This window comes from Fistularia commersonii, chromosome 20, assembly GCF_037954325.1.
Source record: "Fistularia commersonii isolate RoL2024-O1a breed Wild chromosome 20, RoL_Fcom_v1.0, whole genome shotgun sequence".
NCBI classification, from domain to species: domain Eukaryota; kingdom Metazoa; phylum Chordata; class Actinopteri; order Syngnathiformes; family Fistulariidae; genus Fistularia; species Fistularia commersonii.
The window spans coordinates 4,324,513-4,351,939 of NC_141303.1; the positions used below are offsets into that span (position 1 = coordinate 4,324,513).

At 38.1% G+C, this 27,427-nt stretch overlaps 1 protein-coding gene and 1 long non-coding RNA gene across 8 annotated transcripts in view; one reads left to right on the forward strand and one right to left on the reverse strand.

Annotated features, from left to right (window-relative positions):
- Window positions 1–235: 235 nt before the first annotated feature.
- On the forward strand, window positions 236–8,157 carry LOC147222637 (uncharacterized). Its single transcript, XR_015107700.1, has 3 exons — window positions 236–560; window positions 1,680–1,867; window positions 4,161–8,157. It is a non-coding gene; the product is annotated as an uncharacterized LOC147222637 (long non-coding RNA).
- Window positions 6,157–27,427, reverse strand: part of epb41l2 (erythrocyte membrane protein band 4.1-like 2) — a 46,160-nt gene continuing 24,889 nt past the window's right edge. The window contains exons 10-23 of one of the 7 annotated variants that reach the window (XM_086167386.1): window positions 26,658–26,745; window positions 24,679–24,831; window positions 24,468–24,565; window positions 23,841–24,013; window positions 22,797–22,882; window positions 18,266–18,325; window positions 15,770–15,937; window positions 14,694–14,750; window positions 13,676–14,281; window positions 12,396–12,524; window positions 12,022–12,120; window positions 11,498–11,578; window positions 9,849–9,963; window positions 6,157–9,552 (exon numbers count right to left, since the gene is read on the reverse strand). In XM_086167386.1, coding sequence (XP_086023512.1) covers window positions 9,859–9,963; window positions 11,498–11,578; window positions 12,022–12,120; window positions 12,396–12,524; window positions 13,676–14,281; window positions 14,694–14,750; window positions 15,770–15,937; window positions 18,266–18,325; window positions 22,797–22,882; window positions 23,841–24,013; window positions 24,468–24,565; window positions 24,679–24,831; window positions 26,658–26,745 — 1,903 coding nt within the window. In that variant the 3' untranslated portion in view covers window positions 6,157–9,552; window positions 9,849–9,858. Of the gene's footprint in view, window positions 9,553–9,848; window positions 9,964–11,497; window positions 11,579–12,021; window positions 12,121–12,395; window positions 12,525–13,675; window positions 14,282–14,693; window positions 14,751–15,769; window positions 15,938–18,265; window positions 18,326–19,072; window positions 19,106–20,490; window positions 21,834–22,796; window positions 22,883–23,840; window positions 24,014–24,467; window positions 24,566–24,678; window positions 24,832–26,657; window positions 26,746–27,427 lie in introns of those variants that run through there. The other 6 variants (XM_086167387.1, XM_086167388.1, XM_086167392.1 and 3 more) reach the window with 6 other exon arrangements.

A 27,427-nucleotide genomic window follows, 5' to 3' on the forward strand; every position in this document is an offset into this window, starting at 1 on the left:
ATGGAATCGGATCACATGCCTATATCTGAAAATAATGTGGTGTGTCTGTTTTACGACAGTGAGTACAAGGGGCAAAGGACAAAGCATGGCGCAAGGCTCACACGAATGTTTACAAATGGGACGTAAAAACAATTTTTACTTTTTAATTTCAAAGGACAAAGACCTTTGGGCTGGTCATTGTTTGACTATAATGCTACCTCCTATTAACACATTTACACACAGTCAGATAGGCCAATGCAGCTAATCCTCTTAGTAATCACAAGGTCTGACGGCTCGAATAGAACAAAGTTCACATCATCAACTGGGCTGGATTTCTGACCAAATGGGAGAGAGGCGGAAAGACTGAAAACATTGAAAAATAGATAAGAAAGATGAGCCAGAAAGTGGTTACTGGAGGCAATTTCACATGAATTGAAGTCACTTTGTCTTGGAGCAGTGGAGTTCGGTGGTCATTTGTCAATATTTTTTGAAAAAGCTTCAGTCAGACATACACTTTGGGAAAAGGGCAGCTGTTGGATTTTTAAATCCTCAAAACAGCTGAGTATTAGACAGCACTTCAAGTAAGTTCACTTCACATTTGTTTAAGACAACTTGAAACGGTTATAAATTTGTCATGAGTAATTGCTGGTTAGATAAGATGTCTTTGTTCTGTTTAAGTTTTGATTGCCAGTGTAAAGTGAAAGGGTTTTTGTGAGTGTGTAACACAGCCGATACTTAACGTTTTGTTGCAAGTAATGCATTGTCACATCAAGGGACGCGGTTTCACTTGTTGCTTTGGTAGTAAAGGCCAGCTCACTTGTTTTCTGCTGATTTCACTGGTTCATTTGTCTCTGGGAATGACATGACATGCTACTTTAAAAAGCAACTTCCTCTGTGCTGTGACCTGTTGGCACCTAAATCTCAGTGTCTGACACTATATGCAGATTCACATTGTTTATTGTCATATGTACAGTGTGGAAACATATTTCCCTGTACAATGAAATTCTTACTTTGCTGTCCACAGCGCATTTGGATTTGTACTGACAGTAAATAGGTAGTGTAAACATTACTATAAATATAAACGGTGTAGATATTCTTCACGTTAAAATGAATATTAAGATAACATTATCTATATATACTTAACTGCACAGGAGATGTTCAATCTCAATAATACACCGAAATGTCAAACTGGTGACCATTTAGCCAAATGACATTTAGAAAATGGAAATGTACAACGAAGTAAAATAATGCATGACTAACAATGAACTTTAAGCACGAAAACGATTTCTTTGACTCCATGTGCAACATCATCTTCATAAAAATACACAGCTTAAATTTACTCAATAATTTCAGTTATATTGAAAATCCAAAGATGCGTGATAACCCCGAAATAATTTTACTAATTTGTAAAGCAAATTTTTTTTTTTTTGTTTGCCGTGGGATTATCTGATGCCCTCATATATAGTATTTCCCTACATAGAGTATGGATTTTAATTTACTTTTTCAAACTGCCAAGAATAAGAATTCAAAAGGCCTCAGATGGTAACAATAGCATATGATAATTTTCAGTCTGATTAAATCCAATTTTAACCACAAAATGTCAACACTTTTCAAGCAAAACGAATCAACGCCTTCAGGATGCGGTCATCTAATGGAAGGGCAACATGTTATGTTATCTTTAATTGCTTTCTTTCTTGCAGGAGCAGCATGGAAGTGCTTAGTGGCCCCTGGGCAGACCTGGCTCTGCTCTTCAGACAGACAGTCTTGTGCACAAAAAGACAGATGGGCAGTTTTCCTCCTGCCTGGCTATTCTGTCTGCTGTTATTCCTGTCTGTCTGTGTGTTGCTGCTTCAACTGATAAGTTACCTCTCCTGGAAACTCCGACAGGGTATGCATGTTATTAGCTTTTCATACATAGCATGTGCTCTTTCTGTTTCTCTATGTTGTTACATTTACAATGTAGCTGCATACCTGAGAGAGGAAGATGCCTTTCCTCTTGTCACTGCATACAAGAACTGTATAGGAAAGAATTTCAGCATAACTCTTGTGCAAAATTTCACAATGAAGCAGAAATAGGCTTTTATATTTCATGCAATTTCAAAATGAACCAGTTTGTGCATTACGGTACTTACTCATATGGATACACACAGACAACTTAAACGGCATGAAAGTAGCCAAAAATTCAACATGTTTTATAAATAATTCTTGACAGCTCATGTCGCTCCTAGGTTAAAATGAATGTCTGTGTCTCTAAAATAAAGCCCTGTTATAAATAATGAAAATCATCAAAATAGGCCACAAGAGGAAACAAAAAAAAAAACACTACTCTGCAAAGTTTTACTTCTTTGATAAAAATCACGTCTATGAAAATCACAGTATGTGATTATAAATAAATCAAACATCTTCACACGCTAAACCAGAGAGGCCCAGGTAGCATTAAATGATGACTGAATCAACTGAAGTCCGGTATTGCAGATGTTCACTTACTGACATGTTATTCTTGGATGAGGCATATTTTTTTTATGTACACTCATGTGTTTCCTGCTTTCCTGCAAAGTCCGAGGAAAAGGCTCGACTTAAAAGCATCTTAATACTCAAGGACTATGAAGAGTTATTATCGTGCAGATTACGGAAGAACGTCAAATATTCAATCTAAATTATCATGCTGAGTTGTGATGATTTGTACACATTTGGGAGGGGAGTTTGAATCTAATGTATGTTCTTATAAAGAGCATTTTTCACATTGCAAATTAGTACTGAATATTTTTGTAAAATGTTGAGAGAACCAGGAGATGCAGGGTACTCTTAGTCATATATGACAACCCTTCAACACATGTCACAACTGAGGAGGCTGAAGGCAATTAGTCAGACACGCTAGCCTTAAATGTACGTTGTACCTTTGGGCAGCTGTGTCAGTGTGTGCTGTCTGTCACCTGCTATTAATTCTGAAAATAGCTAGAACTATCTAAATCTTTCAGTTGTGATGTAAAGGAAAACTTTGGTAAGCCATAGAGTAGAAAAACAGTTTGCATTTGAGATAACACAGCACAAAGCATTTTCACTGGAAACTAAAACGCCAACATCCTTGCAGCTGTTCCCTTGTAACATTTTCAACCCATGTCACGTTACAAAACAATTTTGTATCATCAGGGACAGCAAAATAACTTACTGGAATCCCAATTACTAACTACAACTGTATTTTGATCATGCATTGCAGATAATAATGATGGTATCAAGGGCCATCAATTCTGTTCTAAAAATAATGCAATTACTTTTCCATCAATAATTAAAATATATATATTATATACCAATATAATGTGCTGTCTCCCTTACTGAACTTGACAACTGAGATGAAAAATGTAGTACATAGTTCACCAAAGGCCAAATTATACAATATTACCATACTTAAGTGATGTGAGTCGAGCTTGATTGCCACATAGAGTGCTTTATTATCTCTGCCTATGTTCTCAAGGGGAAAATTGCAATTATATTCCTCTTTTATCGCAAAATAAAATTGTAACGCCACAGTAACACAATGGCCCTACTACACTGTGTCAATAGGCTGTGTATGTTTGCCCCTGGTGCACTGCTGAGTGCCTCTGAGACTCCCCATCCTTCCGCTGTAACACACTCTAAACTGGAACAGGGCAAGAAAACAACACTAAATGTTTAAAGAACATTGAATAAATGACTCAAAAATACAACTTCTCGGGATTTAACCGCCTCGTTTTGTGCATACCGTGACACATTTGAGTGTGGACGTCCTCCCAGCCCCAGGACGCTTCACCTCATCCAGAGGCTGCATTTACTTGTTTCCTAATTTACTTCTGATGACATCCCTGAATAACAAGTGTTAAACGATATTCTACTATTTTGTTTACACATTTCTACACACATACGGGAACTACACGACGAAAACACGGGTGTCATTTAACGGTCCCGAAGCACAAAACTAGCCTCTTTTAGTGTCAGCCTAGCTAAGGTGTCACTGCGGGGCCACACAGGTGATATTAATTAGCTTAATTAATTAAACATTCCATTTGGAGTGACATTAAAAATACAACAAAAAGCGTGGTAGGCTTGTTTATAAGACGGATTTTGCTTTTAAAATCTAAGAAACGTATATAACTGTTCTTTAGATGTACTACTATTCGATAAATGTCTTTATTTTTCATCCATAGTTGAAGCAGAGCTAACGGCGTTTCCTCAGGAGGGGAGCGGCCTCTACAGGCCGTTTCACAGAAATGCACACCCGAGGAGGAGGAGAGTCGCGCAGCAGCTATGCACCTGACGACGATCGTTAAAAATGTACGAGTGTACTTTCTATAACCGTATTCATTTGACTTTCATTTCAACACAAATTGTCAAAAGGCCAAACAGTGCTACATTATTTTTTCTTTCTCACTACTGTGCGGCAACTATATGTCCTAAAAGCCGATAAGACCTCCAGGCGGCTGTTTCGGGTCTCATACAATTAACATTTAATTTAAGTACGCGCATTTAAAAACTGCATTTTAAAGGTGTCTGCCAATAGATGACTTCTCATGGAAGTGTAATGGAATTCAAATGTATATATTATTTTCTGGATGTGCGTATATGTTGCTGTAAAACCTCTACCTCTCAGTATTGACTGTACCTTCATGTATCTGGCACTCACGTGATCCCAGTCAATTGTATATTGTCCTGTCTAGTAAAGTGGATAGCCCTTCTCCTTTTAAGCCATGGGATATGATATCAAGGAAAAAACTAATGTTATTTTGATTCTTCAGACCATAAAAGACCATTTCTGAGTTGTGCTCACATTTCTTTTACTATAGCCCAGGGGTCTCAAGCCTTGCGGCCCTTGGAACAATACTTTGTTGCCCCCTGTCTGAAATCAAATATTTCTGTTAGTGCAGAACGCGTGTTTTTCTTACATGCATCTGGGGATTTTATACAGTGGGTTTCAAAAAAAAAAAAAAAAAAAAAAAAACTGCAAGGAAAAAATGAAAAAGTAACTTTGGAATATATTTTTTTGCTTCAAAATTTGAAAACAATGACTTGTGAATGAAAATGTCCAGTGACATTGTTAAAATGATCTTTTCTTATTTCTATAAAACCACAAAAGCGATAGGAAAAAAACCCAAAATGAAAGATTGATGTAATAACCAGAATAGTCACATTTAGGCTTGTAAACAGTATACCTCTTCTTATACATGCTACCAATCAATTTTCTAATAAATTCTAGTGGGAAATTTCCCTCCAGTGTCAAGATAAAGTCTTTTAACTCAGTATTTTTAGGGTGTAATTTCATCAATTTTGTTTTGATATTAATTTGTCATGTATTTTTTAGAGGAAAAGTTCATTGCATTTAAAGATTCTTATAATTTACCTGTGTACCTCCTTTACACTAAAACGAAGGAAAAATTTTGACTTTGTGTTACATCTGGGTAATGATTTTACTGGTCCTGCCCCCTTTGCAAATCAAATTAGGCCGTATGTGGCCCCTGGACCAAAATGAGTTTGACACCCCTGCTTTAGACAATACAGCTCGAACTGATCCCCAGTCGAGAACAATGGCTGATTTCAATGCAGTGCCATCTGAGGAGCTGAACAACTCAGCATCCAGTTTTGACCTTTGTCCCTTGCAGATTCCTACTGATTCTGACTCTTTTGATATTGTTAACTACAGATGGTAGGATCATCAAATTCTCTGCAGTTCTATGTTGAACACTTTTCTAAAATTGTTCCACAACAGTTGGACAATTTGCCTTTTCTTGCATTAATTGTCCCTTTTCCAACTTTTTGAAGATTTATTGCTGCCATAAAATTCAAAATGAGATATTTCATGAAATAGTAAAATGTGTTTCATCATCTGATACGTTGTTTATGTTCTATAGGGACTTAAATATGTGCTTGGGATGTGAAAATCATTGCATTTTATTGATTTTTAACTTCAACCAACTTTAAAGGAATTTGAGTTGTACTTTCATGTGGTTTATTCATTGAAGTAAATTAAGAGATTATGACAACAACTTGAACATCTAAAGTAGTCTTAAGTGAAAAAAAAAGGTTGTTTTAAAAGAAACTATAATCAAAACGTTTTACAATGCCACATACATAGTGGGAATGGTTCACTTCAGGTGTCACCATACTGAATTTTTTTTTGAGTAAGAAGAAAGGCTGTGACCACATTGATTTCAGAGTATAACAATCCTTTATTTAAGAGTTACACAGGGGAGAAGTGGATGTGTGGGGGGGACATGTGACAGTTAAGCTGCTCGATAGAAAACTCTATCCGTGGTCATTGGTTGGCTATAATGGGGAAGAGGGGCAGCTGGTTGACTTTCCAAAATGAGTTGCATTTTTGTTTTCACAAGTTTAATAATATGTAGAAAAATGGTGCTGGTTTTTTGTTCACCTGTAAGTCTCACATAGCTGAGCTGTTATGTAAAGAGCCCAAACTATATCTGTTGAGAACAGTGCTTTGTTGCCATTCATCAAACCTTGTTCGAAATATGAAGGATATCTATGGAAAGCATTTGGTGTCTTCATAGATCTGTCATGACAACTGCGCCAACCTTTTAACAGTCCTCTCCTTACACCTATTTAAAACCATCATAAATTTGAGTTTATAAGACATTTCTTGGTGGTACAATTTTGGGATTTATGTATAAAAAAGAAAAACACAAAAACCAAGGAAAATCCAAACAAACATTCTGGAAAGTCTGATCCTGCCGCCCTTTTATCCCTCAGTATATGGAGAAAACTGTGGCAGAAATGTTTTGATTTGTAGTGGTGTTCATTTAGTTTCAAAAATACAGTGAAAACATTAAAAATGCTGAAGAGAGCACACAATAATTCCCATCAACAATTTCACAGAGGATGACAACATTATCAGAAAGCAATACTACAGATATATTTGTGATGTAGCTGATTCTTTTTAAGACTTAATTGAGCAGCAAAAGCCCTCAAAGCTGCCTACTTTTAGTTTTTTCCATTTTTTTTCTGCTGCTTCATCTCTTTGCAAGAATGTTAGAGGTTAAAGCTTCTTCTCGTGTGGAATGTCATTTAACTGCATAGTAGAGGTCTGACCAGTGCTTCCCATAAAACAGCCTAGACTGTCATTACCGCTCAGTCTTAGTCCCAATTTTGAAATAGCGCTACCGTAAGAAAGACATTGTAACATGACCCAAGTGTTTTAAAAAGAAAAAAGTGATTAAAACCCCTCATTTCATCTTCATTTGTAAAATATATTTAATGAAAAACATTTCCGGTTTTAAAATGCTAGTATTCCAAGTCAGATGTGCGGCTAAGACAAATCTAGGCAGGTGGAATGTGGTTTACATTAATCTGTGGCACTTCCTTTTTGGAGGTGTGAGCATGCATGTTTGTTTTACTCCGTTCACACTGACAAATTACGTCGAGTGGATGCATTGAGCAGAGCAAACCAGCCTTTGTCGGATGCATTTCATGCCACACTTACACAAATGAATAGAACGTGAAATTCAATTTAAGAGGCTCAAGAACCCTCCCTTACATTTCCCTTTGGGCTGTTTCTTTTCAACTCTTGTGTTGTAACTGCTTCCATGTGAAATTTACTAGTTTTCATTCCTAGTTATAGTGCACGGTCAGATAATATTGTTTTTTTTCTGTGACAATAACAAACAACAATGAGATCAGGCTTAAGATAATCTAATCTAGACAAACCGTATGAGTCATGACAACCTGTTGTCTATACACACTAAAACCAATCAACACAGCGGTGTTCTATTGAGGCGTTTTCACGTAACGTTTACGGGGTTGAAATTTTACTGACCACAAAATGATGCTGAAGTCTGAATGAAAAACCCTCTAATCAAGAAAATTTGCTCTTTTATTGGAATGAGTAAAATGACTCCAAAAGAAAAAAGGGTCTCTGATGCAGAGTGATGGCAGACTGGTTCTGAATTTGGGACATCCTTTTTTTCCCCCAATGATTTTAGTATTTGTCGAGATTGTGGATGATTTAAGGATTTAAAGATTGAGTATTATGTTTAAAAACAAAACAAAAAAAAAAAAAAAAAAAAACTAATTTCTTAAAGGGGCTATATGAAATCTGGAAATATTTATTTTTAATTGTATTAAAAAAAAAAAAAAAAGTTAAAATTCGTGCCATCCCAACTAGCTTTTCTTACTTGGCACAAACAGCACCACCTCTATATCCTGATCATCCCTCAGTTTACTGCTCAAGACCATTTTGTCCCAGCCCCCCAATAGAAAAAGTTAGTCAAACAATGGTCGGTCCAGGGAGAGCCAGTTTTGAATGTAAACCTTTGTTACCGTTCCCAACTGATAACCATTTTTACTTTACAGAAAGTTGTACACACCAGCCGTAAAGTCAGTTAATTTTTAGTTCAGTCACATTTTTTCCCCATTTACTCTATTTTTTTCCTATTTTACTATTTTATAAAAACACATGAAAGGAAACCTGACTTTCAGAGTTTAGGATCTTGACTTGGGTGTCCTCCATATCCACCGAAATTAAAATCGCCTTTCTGTATTTGTACTTTGAAGTTTCAGTGACATTGAACTGAAAGCAAACTGACTCAACTGACGGCTGAAAAACAAGGAATGTAGATGAATATCAACTATACTTACAAATGAAACAATAATCATAAACATTCAAAAACTTGATTGTTTTTCACGGAAATGTTTGATTTCAGCTCCCTTTCTTTAATTGTAGTGAATCTGTTATTCAACACATGAAAAATTTGACCAATCATCTAACTGTGAATGCGTTGTAAGAAGATATTTTGTCTCCTTTTTCATTACTTGAGCCCCTGTCTGACATGTGATGCAAACCTGATATGGTCAACCTAGGTAGGCCATACGCCTGCTAGCAATCTCAGAAAAATTAGATCAGACATTATATTGTGTCTATATGAAAAAGGCGCTTTAAAAGCTCCAAAATGCTTGAATGATTACTCTACAACATTGGAAATTACTGTTGCTTTTTCAGTCCTCACTTTCACGGGGTATTCGGGGAGCTGTCATTACACAAATGTTTCTTTTTGCATAGGAATAAACCAATAATGTGTTCTCACTGCTGATGTAGACAGCAATAAATGCTTTCTTCATTTGAAATTGTCCTTAAATGTGTGAAAATGTGAACACTTGACTATAAATGATTGGTGCGCATATGAATCTGACCAGTTTTTTAGTGTTGTGTCTCATCAGCATCCGTTACTGGTGTATACCTATGTATTTTACTTTCATAATACATGACAATATTTTTTGAAAAAACAATCAAAAAACACACATTGTTAAAGAAAAAATTAACTATCAAAATAAAAATAAAAACACACTATGAATGTTAAGCTAACAAAGTGGTTCTTTTGTTCCATCACAAAAGTGAGGATTTTTTTTCCTTGGTTTTAGAGTGAGGGATATAGATAAACAACAGACATGTTACAAAGACTGACTTGTCTCCACTTTCAAACCCCCTCTGTTTATTCTCTTGCTCCTCTTCAGTCAGTCACTGTTGGTCGCCGCAAGGTGATGAAGGTCATTCACTATCAATGGAGCAAAGAGTTTCCAAGGGCCTCTTCAATTCTATGTATTGGAGGCAAAAATAGTTTGGAAGGCAATCAGCATTTTTGCTGTGATCCTCTGCAGTCAATATTTTGTTTTCCGACAAGAGATGTTTCCTGACAACAAAATTTGATCCACCGCCCTAAATCTTATTCACTTGAACGAAAATGCACCCCTCAATGTTGACTTTCTAAGATTTATCCTCAACTGACTGAACAACAGAGTTGCTACATACAATAATAATAATAATAATAATAATAATAATAATAATAATAATAATAATAATAATAATAATCTACTATCATTATTATTATTACCTGATTTCTGTCAATCCTCCTCCTCAGCCAGTTCAGTTTCTTTATGAACCACCACTCTGGTAACAGACATGTCAGGATGTTGCTCTTTGGCTTCCTTAATGGCCTGGGCCAGTGCCTGATGTACCAAGAGGCAACCCACAAAGTGGCAGCACCGAGGATGGCAAGCAATGAAGGTGGTGAAAGTGGAAAGAAGGTGGGAAGATGGTGGAGTTGAATGAAAGTTAAAATAAGAAGCATAAAGAAAGTGATAATGATGCTGGATTTACATTCAATGTGCCATTTTACATCTAAGAGTTAAGTGAACATTGAACAGAGAGGACATATGCATAGGGTAAAATGGCTTCAAATGCATCACATTTCTATTAAATGTAATACAAATCTGCTCTTCTTTTCGGCTTAACAGGGATATCATCAAATGTAAGTGATGTCAGAATTCTTACATTTGTTTTTATGTAAATCCAGCAGTCAGGAAACTTCAACAAATCAGTGCAAAAAAGACATACATGCAGATACAGGCCTTAGCTAATTCACATTGGCAAATGCTTGCAACATTGTGTGATAACACATGTATCTAGACAGCATGAGCTTCAGATTTTATTTTTCATGAATATTTTAGCCAATCACCCATTCAAAATTTCAGAGGGGAGGTTGAGTCTCACCTAAGAAAATTGCAGAAATCTTAGAAAAAGTCTAATCACATATACGGAGGTAGGACTAGGTTTATAAATCAGCTATAAGACAACATCTTATTAGAAACATAGACTATATTACATCTATGTTTGAGAGGATGTTAAAATTCACAATTAACTAATAAGATTATTGGCTTCAACAGAGGACTGGAAAACCAGAGCTGTAAAATAAACTGTATTTAGTGACTATTGATAATGACCGTATCTCCTGGACTGTGAAGAATTAGCATCGATAAACATTTTCAATAAACTTAGAAAAGGGTAATGTTTGATGAACAATCAAACTAAAACTGAAAAGGAGAAAAAAATTACCAGTTTATGAGTAATCATGTAAATAGCAATGGAGGTAAAGTCCCTTATTTCAATCAGAATCAAATGTCACTCTGAAAACCATCATCAGGAAATTAAACTTAAACAGCTATAAAAAATAAGGTGAAAGCACCATGTTGCAGATACATGGAGGAGTTAAGTGCAGGCCCACATCAGTGGATGGGTGGGATATGGTTGGGACTTTTGTCTTGTCAACATCTCTGACATGTGATTAGTTTAGTTCAGTAAAAATGTAAGTAACATGATCAACGCATTACCAGAGGTTCATGTATTCCTCTAAATTTAAAGCAATCGATAATGAACATTAATTACTTTATGATATCTTTTAGGAAGCAGAACATTTTCCACTCTTGATTTTTATTAGCCTCTTTCACTTGCTCTACAAATTGAAGATCATTTTGATTATACCTACTGTAGGTGGGTGGCACATCTGAAAATGTGGAAATATGTCAGATTATACATTTAACATTGTCTTTATTGAACCATCTCTAAAGTGCTGATAATGTCTAACTGCTGTTGAAAACAAAGATCCTCAAGTACAGCAAAACCGAAGTTCTCATTCAGATCCTGGCAAGCGTTTCCACAAATTTTCCACCAAAAAGGGGAAACCGGAGGACATAGAAAACTGACCTGGTCATGATCAATGTCACAGTCACCAGTGATGACAATACGTTTCTCAATCCTTGTCTCTGACAGGCCACCTTTTAGTGTCTGCAACAAATAAAAATTACATCATGAACGATCAAAATCTCTGGGTTACCACAATTCTCTAAGTCCAGTGTGTGAGTTTTGTTTTTTGTTTACATTATCTTGTTGCTTTGAGCGAAATTACCCTTCCTATACTCTCTGACTACCTGTAGGTCTGGTGATTTTGAAGGTTAACTCCTCTTAACACTCCCTCACTGCACCTTCTCTTCTCCATTGATTTAATGGCATCTAACTGGAGAATTAGCACCTTCTACTGCTGTGCTCTAACCAACTCTTTACACTCACTTAAAAGCCGTGCACAAAGACATAAATATTTGCCAGTCTAAAAATGGTTCATATTTAAGGACATCTGCGCATGAGCTTTGTCCAGCTGGTTGCTTACTGCCAAAAAAGACACAGCTCTGCTAGACCTGGATATGTGTCTCTGGATGGGCATCTGCTTGTACCTTGGTGATGTGTGTGGTCGTGGTAGTACACAGAGATTCAGAGGTGATTGTCTGAGCAGTCATCAGCACTCCGGGCTCTCCATCGCCATTACCGTCCAACTGACAGCAGAGGACAGGCAGGCAGACAGACAGAATACAGAGAGAATTCAAAAGACAGCTGTCAGACATTTAAATTGAAATGTCTCATTGAATTTTGTCCTCAACCTCTGGTCCTGTATGAGGAAGAATGAATCTTGGCATCATTTGTCGGAAAAAAGAAACCTTGCTCTTCAAATTTCTTTTTCAACACGAAACATATGGAAAACTGAGGGGCATTAAGCTTTAATACATGAACCTCTCGTTGTTTGAATGAAAGCTGCCCAGAAAATGTGCACCTGTGCGGCTTCGTATGTGATGGTCTTGGTTTCCGTATGTACGATGGGGACCTCTTTTGTGGCTATCTCAGTTTTCTGGGCTGCGAACGTGTCTGATATAGTCACCATTTCTGTCTTTACCACAGGTGGCTGGGAGGAAGAGGAGAGATAAGTGGGGATAAATTAAAACATGAAACAGTTAGTGAGAAAAAAATAGTAAAACAATGGCTTTGGTAGGTGACAATAAATACAACATATCGCTTCCACTTCAAGACATGTGCCTCTTGCTTTTAACTTGCAATCAAAATGAAGAAATATAAAAATGTAACTGTATATCTCAGTCTAAGTAACAATACTGAAGTTACAAGGAAGTGATCAAATCATCCTGTTTGTCTTAAAACATACATACATAAAGTCAGGGTGAATAAAGTGTTCTCGAACTCGTGCAAAGAGACATTTTGAACCACAGCGGGGCTAATGAATGCAATACGCTGTAAAAGCAACAGCAACGGCAGCAGCATGACTACGAATAACTGTTTGACATCAACATGCATCTCAACAACACACATGAACAATATCAAAAGCAATGCCGGTATGACTGGCAAACAAGCCCATGGACTGAAATGAGAACATGCAAAGATGATGAACAGCTGAGAAGGCAGTATTTCCAAAGTGGTTGGCAATGATGGTTTCCACAAAAGCCTCACCAAAGTGAATATGATATGCCAATTAAACATGAGCAGAATGAGCATCAGTGCCAAACACATGGGAGGACACACAAGTATGCAGGACAATCACACATCAAATGTGAAATAGAGCATGCAGAGCACAGAGCAGATATTTTTCCTGAAAACAGAGCCCAATGCATCTCACTTAAGCCCCATTTACTTCACGGCAAACAAATACCATGCGGTGAAAAAGTGGAAACCAAAAACACTTTATGGAGCAGGAGATGACTAGCAGTGTTGAAAATCATGTGAAGTATGTCGATAGAGTGACTTCGATTAAAATAAATGTAAAAAAAAAAAAATCTGAGTAAAAAAAGATGAGAGTATCTATTTCAGGAATGATTACTTGATGCAGCAAAGTTGTTTTTAAGAGTTTCAATTGTTTCATATTGGGCTTGATAAAGAGTTTTCATTGGAAAGTGACATGTGAAGGTATGCATATAAGGCGAATACACTGATGAAAGCAGGAAGGAAACCGGCACTGTGGTAAGCAGGAAGGAAAGAGAAATGGGTGTCTACAAGGAGGGATCAACACCCAGGGAAGCTCTGCAGGTGGCCGAGTGAAGACTTTACCTCAGAGCAACAAATAACCTGTGGCCGTGGTTCTGCTTCAATGAGAGAGGCCTCGCCGTTAATTTTAGGCATCTCCCCTTCCACTGCAGGGGCGACCAGCCCAGTCTCATCATCCTGAAACAGGGCAACTCCATTCGGAGCTTCATCTGGTGTCACCATTGGATCATCTGTGCTTTCTTCAGTCTCGCGCTCACCTTCTTTCTCCTGACCTTTTTCATTTACTACCTCTGTCTTGGGCTCTTCTTCCAATTCATCGGTGGCTTGAAGGGCCTGACTGACTGAAACAGGAGTAGAGGAAGAGTCTGGAGCTGACATGACCTGTCCCGCCATCTTACTTTCCTGGTCTTCCTCCTCTTCTTTCTCCTCCAGTATTTGCGTATGAGATATAGATACTGGGACATTTGGATGATACTCTGCTTCGTCCTCACTCTCGCTTTCAGATGAAACGCTGCCCTGCTTATTTGCCTGCCCTCCCTCTTCAGTTTTCCCGTCTTGCCTGATCTCATGCTCTGCTGAGATGGCAGTTGTTACTGTGACATGTCCAGGTTTGGTTGATTTGGAAACCTCTTGGACGACAACGGTTTCTTCAATTTCAACTTCGGCTGTCTGTACACACACACACACACACACACACATACACAAATGCACGAGCGCACGCGCACACATACACACCCATGTACACATAGTGCACAAGCATGCACACGTGATGAATATACACAGACATACGCATGGGGACAGAAAAAAAAAAGAAAAATGTAATCACTGAACATAAAACAAATAAAATTGACTGAAAATACCTGAAAAGCCTACTGATAAATGTAATATAATATGGTTACATTCAACTGTGGACAGAGAAACAACGTGATGTGGGGAGCGCATGACTAACAACTAAACAGATAAATGAATAGTCCAAAAAATAACAATTTCATTCGCCTAATGAATTGCGGGAAAACGGAAATAATGGTTATGAAGCACTGGAAATGGCAAGCTGGATGGAGTAAGGAAAAGTTAGAAGCACCTTTCCGGGCTCTTTGGTGTCAGTATTATCAGACGCGGCTTCTTCCGTTTGGGGAACCTGCATGACAGACAAGTTAGCGACACAATCAACAACTGAACAACGTTACATCCTTAATGTTTGTATATATTGGCAACCAGCATTTGAGGATTAATGAAAGGAAAGGGAGGAAGGGGGTTTATTTGTTATTGGCTTTCACTTTCCCTCTACTCTTAGCTAAAAGTTCCCCTTTTTTTCCAGGGGCAACGTATGATTTCTTCAAGATCAAAATGATTCCCGTTCTGTCTAAAAGTCACAGCAGCACTAAGCAGAGGGAGGAGGACTGAAAGCAAAACAGATAGAGGATAAAAAGCCCCTGTCAATCAACACTAAAACGACACAAAAACGGTATTCATGTCGCACCATGACACACTGACAAATCAAGAGTGTGCTGAAAAAAAAACAAAAAAAAAAACAAAAGGAAAGATCACACACATGCGCAAATAATTTGTTAAAGAACATGAGAGACAAGAAAAATCTAGCAGAAAAGAAACACAGGAAAATAAAAATCCAGTCAATGAGGAAAACTATTTTCATATAAATCCAGCTTGAACAAGTTGGGTTTTGCAAGACAGAAGTACAACATTAGCTACAGAAGCTGTTCCTTTTACACAGCAAATTACAAAAACCAAATCCTTTTTCAACCATCTTGATTTTAAAAGCCTCCTGTGTCAGAGAAAGGAATTTCCTCTATTTCCATATTCATTATTTTGAGCTCTGCAGGGTGTACAAGTTCTAAAATACTCTACTTTTATAATGCATTTACAAAGCTGAAATAAAAGTCGATCGAGCCTGTATGTTCACCACCACAAACTATCACTGCAACATCAGCATGGATGTTGGCAGCTTTGGTAATGGCAACTTTTTTACTTGAGGTTAAAAGACAACATAAATTAGCTTGAAATCAGGCATAGCAAGGGACAGCGGGTCTTCTATCTTACATCCTCCATATAAACCTGAGCAGAAGAACACGTCACCTGCACCGTATTTAGAGGTGAAATTTTTAGAAGCATGAGACGGAGACGTCCAGACAGACGTACCACTTGCTGCTGTTGAACACGTATCGTTGCAGAAGGAGAGGAGGTGAGACGCTTCTCCCACTGGTTGGGCTGAGGAGGGGAGGGAGGTGGTGCTTCCATAAAAGAGCGCTTTAGCTCACTAATGCTAGCTTGGTGTTTCAGAACGTCTTCTTGGGTCTTATCATGGTCCTAATAGGGAGTAGGGGAAGGAAAAGGGCAGAGGGTAGATGAAATAAGTGAGAATGAGTAAGGGATGGGGGTCAGGTAAGGAGAGAGTGGGGCGGGAAAAATTAAAAGTTAGAAGTATGGTATAAGATATAAAGATAATATAATGGGAGAGGGAGAAGAAGGGAGAGCAGAGGAAGATAGGGGATAGGAGGGTTGGGGGTGATAAAAGAGGGAGGGAGATGGAATAGGCAAAAATATGTTTCAATGGGTCACAGGAACATTAGCACTTTTAATCAGGAAACCAAGATAGATGCCATGCCTCACTTGAGCCCTCATTTTACTTCTGGATTAAGTCGTGGCATTTGGCCCAGGTGAGAGTGCTGTCACTTGTCCGTTTTAGTTTGGAAAAATTTTGGAAAGCAGGCTACAGTGAGACAGGGCCTATAAATCTTGGACTGGTCAGGAACAGCAGGGCACGCTGCAGAACATGGAGCTGACAGTGGCAATCACAAGCAATGCTTTCTCTACTTTTCTACTTTTCATAATGTTTTCATGGAAGGTAAGGTTGCAATTCACTTTTGACCTACTTCTCTATTGACCTTAATGCCCTTTTCATATTCCTTGAGTTCTTTCCTGGAGTTACTTTGCACCTCTATTTGAGTTTCATATTAGTCATAGATACCTCCAAACAAAATCAATGTTACAGTTGATAAATGTTGTTACATTAGGATCTTGATCAGAATATCAGGAGGATCAATAAGGGTGTCTTGTAAACAGATAGATTAAAAAAAAAAATCAACTCCTATATACTCCAATCAACCATCTTTGTATAGTCAAAAATACCTCTGGTTTCAGGTATCATGATCTGTATGTAGTGTAGGCTACTGAACTGGTAAAGATACCAGCTGGCAAAGTACCACTATCAGCTCCATGTCGCATAAGAAGATATCTTGTTGTTTTAGTATGCTAGAGAACATTTAATCAATCACACAGAAATAGGAGGGAAGTTTTTATGTCGGTAACAGATGCAGGATTAGTTTTGTTAAAAATAGCTGCCTGGCAAAAATCAAACTCTTGAAATTTCATCAAACACGGTGAATACAACAAGATAACGTTCTCAAAAACAGGCATTCAGCGTGCACAGTGCATGCATACAGGTCCTCTGACGGCATATTCACAGAGGGGATCCAATTCACAGAGCAGCCATTTTGATAACTCAACCCGATAGACTCAGTGACTAGTAATTATAAATTTGTCTCACAGACATCCAGTATCGCCCACAATTTCTTCACTTTAGCTGATTCTTTGGGAGTTACCCTGTTTAGTGTAATTTAATTGGAATGTCAGGTAAAGGTGCATTTAACGGGGGTCACAGTTTTTTGTGGTTATCGCATGTAGGACGTCAGAGTAGAAATCTAACAGATAATATGTAATCCCTTGCTTAAAAAAAGCATTCTTAAGAGAAATATGAGTTGTTAAGGACTATCCAGAGCTAAAATTAGTTGAAATTAGTTGAGCATTGAAATGCCCTTCAATAAAAGTCAGAAATAATATATGGTCATACATTTGCTCAATGTACTTTTGAAGTTCCAAATTATGGTATTAGCTGTTCTATTCTTTTTTTATTTTTTTTTATTTTTTTATTTAACCTTAATTTAACCAGGAAAAAAATTCTTGTTGAGATTAAAAACCTCTTTTACAAGGGGGTCCTGGCCAAGAGGCAGCAATAAGTTACAGACAGAACAGTATTACAGTTAAAAGAAGCAATTACATTTTGACAAGTTGACCTCTAGTGTTCTCAATTTGGTTTTAAAAGCATTTAGTGAGATAAAATTAGGGAGTTTTCCAGTCTTTTTGAAGTCTGTTCTCCACCAAGTTTGAAATATTGCTTCACTGTTATGCCTTTTTTATTTATAAATAATACCTAGTTCAGCTATAATTGAGCTGAGGAAGCTTCTTGGGTGAGAAGTGAAACATTTTAAAAGAAAGAAACTATGTCCAATTGCCACCATACAATTTGATTCACCTATAACGTGTACATCTGATATCACATGGTGGCCAGATTTCCTCCTGTGATTATTAAAAATGGCTGCCATATAAATTAGAACAATAAGCATTGCAGCATCATCCAAAACAGGTTCAGCAATAACAGAAATACTTTAAAAAAAACTGAATATCTCAAAATAAGTGTAGATTTGCAAATAAACACATTGAAGCATGCAAACAGAGCCTGAGAGTGCGAGAGGGTAGCAGTATTGTCCAGTAAAGTACAGAGGAAGTTGTAGTTCTGATGGCGTAAAAGTACAGAGAAAAGTTCATTTTCAGCCATCAGTCGACGCCAGTACCAACCTCTAACATTAAATTACTGTGTCTCACATAAATATTGTCCCCATGCACTCTCAGTGGACTCTGAAAGGTGGACATACAGCAAAATGAACATAGTGGGAGGGACTTAAAAGTTTACAATGGTAAACTATGGATAGTTGAAAAAGAATGTTACTACAATATTAGAGAAAAAAAATTAAAAAACCCACAATATTTATCAATATTATGTCAATGTAAAAAAAAAGACCAAAATTGGATGTTGAAAAAAAACAAAAACAAAAACAAGTGAATACTATGTAACATGAATTTGGTGACGGCCACAATCCCGTATCTGTGATTATGGCTGGACAATGAGTACAAGGACAAAATAAAGACATTTCAGTCTTTCTATTACAGTAAAAAGACCCATCCCCAAGTGAACTGGAAACATTCAAGACATCACACAACACCAACAGCCATTTAAAAACCAAATATTCCCCCAGGTACTTCCAACAAACCGCAGGCATTAAAAATCCAGAAACCAACGTAAGCCAAAGTGTGAAACCAAAAGCCACAAGAGATCAACCATGTGAAGGTTTTAGGTGAAAATGCCCAGATGAGATCACTTTGTATTCAAATATAAAATGAAATGTATTGATGTAGACAAGGAAAAATTGACTGTATTAATTTGGATGTCCTAATGTTTTTGAATTGCAAAGGATGTCTTATTAACTGTAAAGCGAACTCCTCACATCAGGGCATTTTCCTTCTAAAACAGAGGGAATCAATCTGACCAACAATGTTAAAGGGAACGGTTGACACATCATCAAACAATAATAACAATGAGTGAACCTGAGAGAGGGCAATCTCACAGGGTCCAAGCGACTGTTGGTGCAGTCAAGTCAGGGAGAGAGTAAGGACAGGTTAGGCATACCGCTTGGTTGCTCAAGCACAAATAATCAATTTCCACTTTTTATTCAGAACCATCTAAAATGTCTTCTGACATTCATAGTGACTATCTGTACTATGATATACAGGTTTTCCCCCAAAATGTAAAGCATGCGAGGCAAAAACAGGCCCTACAGACCTGGGTGGGAGTGGTTTCCACATCGCCAGGGCTTAAGTCCACTTCCTTAATCTTGTATTGCAGTCATGTTAATGGTAGAATGCAAAATGAGGAGGGCATGAAGAAAGAAATTTATGAAATGGATGATGGGGAACTCTACAGAACTCTGAGAGGGTCAATGGGAAGGGACCATGTACTATTGACTGATGTGGCACTTGTTTTTATGGAAAAAGCTACATTTCAATGCTGAAGCGCAATTCTCTTATACACAACCACTGATGACTTCCAATACAGTTGATAATGTATATTCTCCTGCTGTGGAAAAGAAGACATCATTTCAAGGGTGCTACTGCAAACAAGTTTACAATACTGTACTCTGGACACATTCAAAACATCTACAGCATGGCTTTGATATTGAATAATGTGAATAACAGTGCTTGTGTTATTTAACTAAGGTAGGATAGAAAATCTTTGGAGGAAAACCAGGGAATTATATCAGTGGGAGGTTAAATTAAGCTCTTTGTTAATATCATCACTCAAAAATCTGCTTCAATTATCCAGAACAAAATAAAATTTACTGCTATTCTTCCAAAATCATGGAAGTGGAGAATCAGGGCTGAGGGTCTATCAGGGAACATGGTGGACTGGGTAGAGGGTAACACTGCTTCTTCTCAACATCTCTTAATATATATATATATATATATCGCTTATAGCTTAAAGTGCTAAAAGGTTGCGGGGTAATCTATCCTGATCCTTTATCTATATGTATAGTTAGAATATCTTCTCTACATTAAGCCTGTTAGTGCTTTGCACCTCAATGGCAAATCAAAAAGGTTTTGAAGTAGGAATAAGTCAATATTAAACTTTGATGTTACTTCAGTTGACGATAATTTGACTTTCATCAATTCACTTCTTATTAGGCATGAAAACATATAGAAAATGTAAATTGGTTCAACCAAAATACTTTGTGCAATACCTACAATCAATATATTTTGCCTTTAAGTGTTAAATATTGTAACTTCTTTCCCCTAGTTTTTAATGACATTATCAAAATCTGTTACTATACATATCCCTTGAATACATGTTAACATTATATCTTACAGTTATCAACAATACATTCTATTTGTTTAAAACTTTATTTCTCATTTTCAAATCTCTAGTTTGTCTTTTTTCAGTTCTAATTTTACTGAAGTTGAAAGGGTGAGGGTTAAATATCCTGAGGGAGATGGCTGTGTGGTAGAGGGGAATGAGGCAACACCAACAAAACAGACATACAGAATACTTATTCACTTACACATACAAAGTCATACACACAGATAGACAAACAAACAGATAAGACCAGGTATGAACCAGTGGAGCTTATATGAAAGTGTGATTTTATGCAGCTGGATCACACATTTCCTGCGATCGATCAGCACTTGTGTGGATGAGGCGTCTGATACTTGAGGGTGTATGTGCTAGTGTAAGAGGAGAAGCTGGCTTGTAAATACTAGAGCTGAACTCATCTGCACTTTGACTTTCGGTCTCAGTTACTGGCAAAACTGCTCTTCGTTGGGTGGAGACTATGTTCTCCAGGTAGCACAGTGTAAGGCCGAGGGGTGCGGCTAAAATCAGGGCTAAGACCAAAGACTGACTTGCAGTCAGCATCACAACCAGTAGGAATACAACTAACAGACCGGGCAAGAGCAAAGGAGAGGGCTTTAAGAGGTAGCGATGCACTGAGGAAGTTATATTGGTCCAAGAGCAGGAGAACAGATCACAGATAAAAGTCCGAGACGGGACTGCGAAGGGCAAAGAGAGGGAAAAAAAGGAGGACACAGCAGAGGTGTGTGCGAGGGGGGAAATCGAAGTCAACGGCAGCTGTTGTGGGCGTGGACCAAGAACAGGGAGGAAACTGATGAATGTAATAGGCAGATGGCAGGTAAAATCTGCCACGGACAGGGTCAGTTTTGAGGTCAAACTGTTAACAGTGCAGCATTTTGACAATTTTGATAAACCCATGCAGGAAACAATATATTTGGAGGCACTAACAGTAAAAGTCTTTAATTTGCTCGCTGATCTGCATATGAGCTTGGACACAGTGAGGGGGAAAATGCTGAGGTACTTTGTCAATTCCAAAAATATTTTAGAGGGCTGATATCTACTTGCATTCTTTCCCAAAAGGGAGAGAAAACAGAGGACGAGAGAAACATATTTGACCACACCCCTCAGAGGATACAAACTACACCAGTTTGGTAATCCTGATATTACTCTGACTTTAGTTTTGCAGCCCTCCTCCAAGACCAGCAGCTCTGAACTGCATGTCTTCCAGGAGCTTGTGGCTGAAGAGGAGTTGTGCATAAGGTGTTCTAGGTCAGCTAACAGCTGATCTGAAAGAGGAGAGGGAAATGCGTGTTGTGTATACGATGATGTAATGTCTTCGATTTTGTCATCATCTTCAGGGATGTCGGATAAGCCGTGGTCAAACTCGGAGATCGAGTCAAGTGAGGGGGGAATGGATGAGAGTGAGGATGATGAGGAGAAGGAGGGCGGAAACATGAAAATTGACTAATAGAGGGACGGATTGATAAAAGACAAGAGGGGAAGAGGGACGCGACACAAAGTACATAATACAGCAGGATCAGTGAAGACACACACATACACGGTGTGGGGTGTAGCAAGCATGGAGCAAGCATGTAAGAAACAAAAAAATGTTTACCATTTGTTTTAAAATAAACACACGGTGAGTTCAAATTAATTGAAATTTTGTAAAATTATATTAAAAAAAAAAAATCAAATCGTGTGAGAGGGCAATGAGAAAACGGGGATCAAGTGAAGGAAAAAAGAGAAGGAAAGAGACATAACATTAGTCAGTGAATCACAAAATCACAGCACAATAGGCCTAGCAGGGTAAAGTGCGGCGGGTGCAGAAACGGTTTCAGCAGTGCAGACACTGGACCAAGGCTACTACACATCCAACTGCTTTGTAGTGAGCAGGGGGGCTTAGAAAATAGAATGGAGAGTGGGGAGAGGGGAGTGAACAGGAAGCATGCATTAAATTCAGCTATAAGCTGCTAATATATATATATATTGATGATTCTATAATGAGAGTAGAGTAGACTGATTTGATTTTGCAGCGAGCAAAGGAGACAGCTGATTTAAACCTGATGGTAGTTCAAAGAGTGTAAACCTTCAAGGGCAACCGTAGAGTGCTACTCGAGTAATTTTCGCAAGAACTAAAATATGAAAAGGAACAAACACAATCACACGTCATTGCAGCCGGAATCGGTCACGGAGCTATAACACTCAGTCATTCATTCATACATTTGTGTTTTTTTCACCTACTGGATGCAAAGTTTGTTATCGCATGATTGTAAAAAGCAATAATGAGAAAAAAAAAACACCAATCTTATTGTCTACATCTAAAGGTAGGAGTACCGTCAAACGGAAAGATGCTAAGTTTGATCTTTCTAACACGTAAAAACAGTCTGTCTGTCAGATTTTCTACAGGAAACATACACAATCACTCACCTTGGAGTCAGAGTGAAGCTCCAGATGAGGGTCACGTCCATTTTCTGCTGAGTCCCTGCCAGCCTCAGTTATGCTGATCATTGGCGCTGAGAAAAGATGAATGGATGCGCACGCACACACACAAACACAAACACACACGCACGCACACACACACACACACACACACACACAAGAAAATAAACAAACAAATATAAGAGAAATTGGTACCTTCCTCTAGAAAATGTGGCATTTCTGTGAAGCTCCCCAAAGTCAGTCAGTTGCTGCTACAGATAGAATCTGGTAATTCAGGCATACTCTTTACTAAAATGATTTTAGATCCAAAAACGGGTGGTTTCCATTGATAAAGAACTTAAACAGTCCAAGTACACTACGCTACAAAGCAATTCAGACAAGTTTATATGAAGATATAGGAAAAGAATATACAACTATTAGCGAAGACATCATAGTTTTTCTTTTTCTTCTGTTTCTTACACAGGGTTTAGTACCATTTAAAAAGTGGCTCAACTAAAATACTCTGTAGCATAGTGTCTACGCGACAGCACAAATTATGGGACACTGGGTTGCAGTGGAATCATGTGTCCAGCAGGGGACAATATAATAATGGGAAAGATAATGATGTTAACATGATGTCTCTATCGGTAACAACTGAAATTACAAAAAAAGTTTTTTTGTGAAGAAAAGTTGCGGGGGGGATGGATCCACAACTTATCCAAGGGTAACCAGGTTTGATTGTTGGTTTTAAAAGTGTTTAAGTCATTTGAAGCACAACATTTGAGAATACAGTTCAATTACTACAGCGATTGTAAGATGCGTTTTGAGCTGAACTTTGAAAACAAGGAAATTCCTTCAATATAAGTTTTGTCTTTCATTTTCATCCACATGCTTTTAAGACATGCAACATTCTTTCTTTTCATCTCTTTCTCCTGCTCTGTGTGACAGGAAACATATGCTGTAGCTATTTCCTGTATCTGCTCAGACACTGACTCTTTTACATCGAAACACATACCCATCTCCACGCATTCCCTTCTCATGTTTGTGTGTTACCTCCATCTAGGCTGCGGCTGATGCGCTTTGATGAGGTGCGCTCAAAGGTGGGTGCGGGTCGGTCTATGAGTGAGCTGGCGAGGCGGGTCTGATTCTGGGTCCGTCCGCTGTAACGAAACTTGGAGCCCAAAGTCAAGAAGCGGGCCTTGGTAGGAGGCTCTGGTGCATTTAACCTAACAAAAACAAAAAAAAAAAAAAAAAAAAAAGCAGGATGAATGGAAAGATTGGGAGGGGGGGGGGCGACTCAATATTGATGGAGATTTACTCTAGAATCAAATCGGTCACCTATGAAGTATATATGTGCATGTAACCAGCCATTGCTTTCTTCAACAGGATATTAAAGCTTATTCCTCTTTCTACCGCCCTCCCGTGCACACGCACGCACAGACACAGGAGTGACATCAGTACTGAGTATATTTATTTGTTATTGTGATTATTGCCTTAGTAACCAGACAGGTTTCAGAAGGTAAAACACACTCAACTTTATTATGAGTCTGATACACCACTTTACTTCATGAATTATACTAGAATCATGTTTCAAGGCTTTTTAACTTGGGAAATACAATTCTGAGAAATATACAGTATGATAGTATGCTCTATGTTGAGGTAGATTCTAAATATTCTTACCTGAAGAAACTATGATTCTCCACACAGACTTTCCAAAGCCTTTTTGCAGAGCGATGATTCTGGAGTTTGAAGCCCACTGTGCTCTCAAACTGCTCCGTCTACCAGCAGTAAAAATATAGGAGCACATTTGAGAGAGGAAAAAAAAAACAAAACTCACCGTTATTTGTGTGGAAAAATATCCCAGAGATCCTTAATACTACTGTATACATACCTCCCCTGGTCTAATCTTAATGTAGAAGTTGTTCCTCTTATATGAAATCTTCAGTATTTTAGGCCAAGCAAAGCGATTTATCCGCAGTCTGTCTTTGTAAACCAGGAGACCGTTGGCACACACCCCGAGCATAATGTCCACACCTTCGGAGTCCTGTGATGGTTAGTAATAAAGATTAAATTGCATTATAACCGGAATTTACCCTTTTTAAATAAAATTATAGTGTACATATTTTAAGATCTATATTAGTCTTTCCTGTAACCTGAATAACACACACACACACATAGACATGCATGTATACCCACACACTCCCCAAACACAAGTGTAACATTGTTAGTTGACAGTGTAACTCACTACAAAGCTTTTAAGTCCAAGGCCTTCTGGTAATGGTATAAGGGGTATTGATTACAGGAATGAATTAACACAGGAAAAATCTGTTGGACTAATGGAGGTTGCAGTACGTTGATAATGGACAATTTTATTGTGCACATCACACATCACATGGCCTTGCCATGCTATTACTGTAGCCAGTCATTGATCTGCCGCTACTGATTGGTTTTAGCATTCTGGCTGACAACACACCAATAGAACAGACAAATGTTTCTGCAGGTAAGACATATCTGAGAAACAGATCATAACAAGATCCTGATCCTGAGCCAAAGTATGAAAAAAAAGTCAAACTTTATCAGACACCACTCCTCGTCCAGTCCTGACCATACCGAAAACCAATTCAGCTCCAAGAGATTGAAAAAAACGTCTAAGGCTAACCAGCGGTGTCCTGGACTGATATATCAATATCAGGGAACTCTTGAGGAACTAGACATGTTCAGATTGGCCATTTTCAACTATCCTGATGGGGGATGATGAAAGACTCATATAAAGCTGCCCCACCACCCCTTCCCGTACTAACAGGTCAAGCTAAAAGATATCTTTAGAGCCTCAGACATTCTCATGAGAAGTCTCATCAGACTCAGCTTGGAAAATGTGTTTATCTTGGATGGTTGGAATAATCAACTCGTAAGTGTAGACGGGGCTACACTTGCTGCAAAGCCCTTATTGCTCTTATATTAGCATAACAAGCATTCAATGGCTTCAGGTCTTTGCTTCTGCTCTGTTTCAATTGTGTGACGCACAATCACGAATGTAGAGTGAGAGAATGTGAATAATGTCGAACAGGGATCGAAACAAAATGCTCGCACGCAAAGGCAAGCATCTTACTACAAAACATTTCCTCAAATAGTTCGAGTCAATTCCAATATTTGTGAAGCCAGTATCTTTTTTTTCCTCAACAGGACAGATGGAAGCTGGAAATCTTTAAAATTACACATGGAGGATCTCTTTGCATGTCCTAGTATAGAAATCTTTTATTTAAACAAATTAATGTTACAGAATAGAAGCAGATATGCTTCTGGAATTATGGTGACACTTTGACATTTAAAATATCTTTTGCCCATCTTTTCCCCTGCTCCAGTAGAATAAGAGCAATTCGGGAGTATGCCCTTAAGGATACCAGCCTCTTTCTATTTGAAAAATCTAACCTCAGCACACTGTAACCTTTTCTTGGCTCCTTCATTTTTGTCTCATTATGTCCTCCATAGCGCATCCTTTATTTCTATTTAAAGACCCCCTCCCCACACACACACACAAACACACACAAAATCAAACCCCCTCTCACTCTCTTAAATTTACCCCTCTGTGTGCTGCTTGCACAGAGGCACACAGACAAACATGGGAACACATACACACCGTGCTGATGTCCTACTATCCCAGTGAGAGAAAGTCCCCTTGTTCCCATGGCCTTTCTGAGTGTTTGTGCAGCTGACACATACGCATACACTCACATACATGCACGCATTAAAAAAAAAAAAAAACAACAAAAACCACCCAACACACTCACACCATCCTCCATCTCAAATAAATAACAAAGAATAACCAGATGTAGAGAAAAAGGCGAAAAAAAAGGTTGGATTTCTTTGTACCTTAGCATGATGCAGGTCCACCCCATACATGGACAGTTTCTTGGCATTTTCTAGAAACTGGGTGTCGGCCTGAGCTGGTGTCATCCCCCTATGAAAAAAGTCAATGAATGAATATACTTGCTGTAAGTATAAATCTTTCCTTTAAACAGTATATCACCATATTTGTAAAATCTTCAGCATTAATCTTTTATTGCAGTTGGCAACTGAAAACTATTTTCATGACTATTTAAATGAAAAGATGCAATAAACTTCTAACACACCTTTTTCTATTAAACCTGGATCTAGCACAGTTAGCGGTTGCCTATAAGGCAACATTAATCACCAAATAAATTATACAAAAAGATAAACCAAATAAAATCAGTTGCATTTATTTGTCATTGCTCTATCGCCAACTTCCCCAGAGTAAATCCAAGTGAAAAAACTGTTCTGCGGGCAAACAGCCAAAAGTAATTTCCTTCAAAGAAAAATCAAATGTCCTGTAGTAACAAGAGAAGAAAAATATGAATATAAAACCGCATTAAGAACTGAAAAAGCTCAGTTTGCTGCTCTGTGATGCTCACTAGGCTGAGCTAGGCACTCATCTTTCATTATAGCCACAGAAGACACACAATGTCTGCTTCCCACCTGCCTTAAAAACCCCTATTTTCATAGTCCACCTTTTGTTTTAGTCACTTTTTGGGGAGAGGGGTGGTTGAAAGTTGAAACAAGTGAATAGTTCTATGAGACTGCTGATGAATAAGTGAGGCTTGCAAACCCATGATTGCCATGCA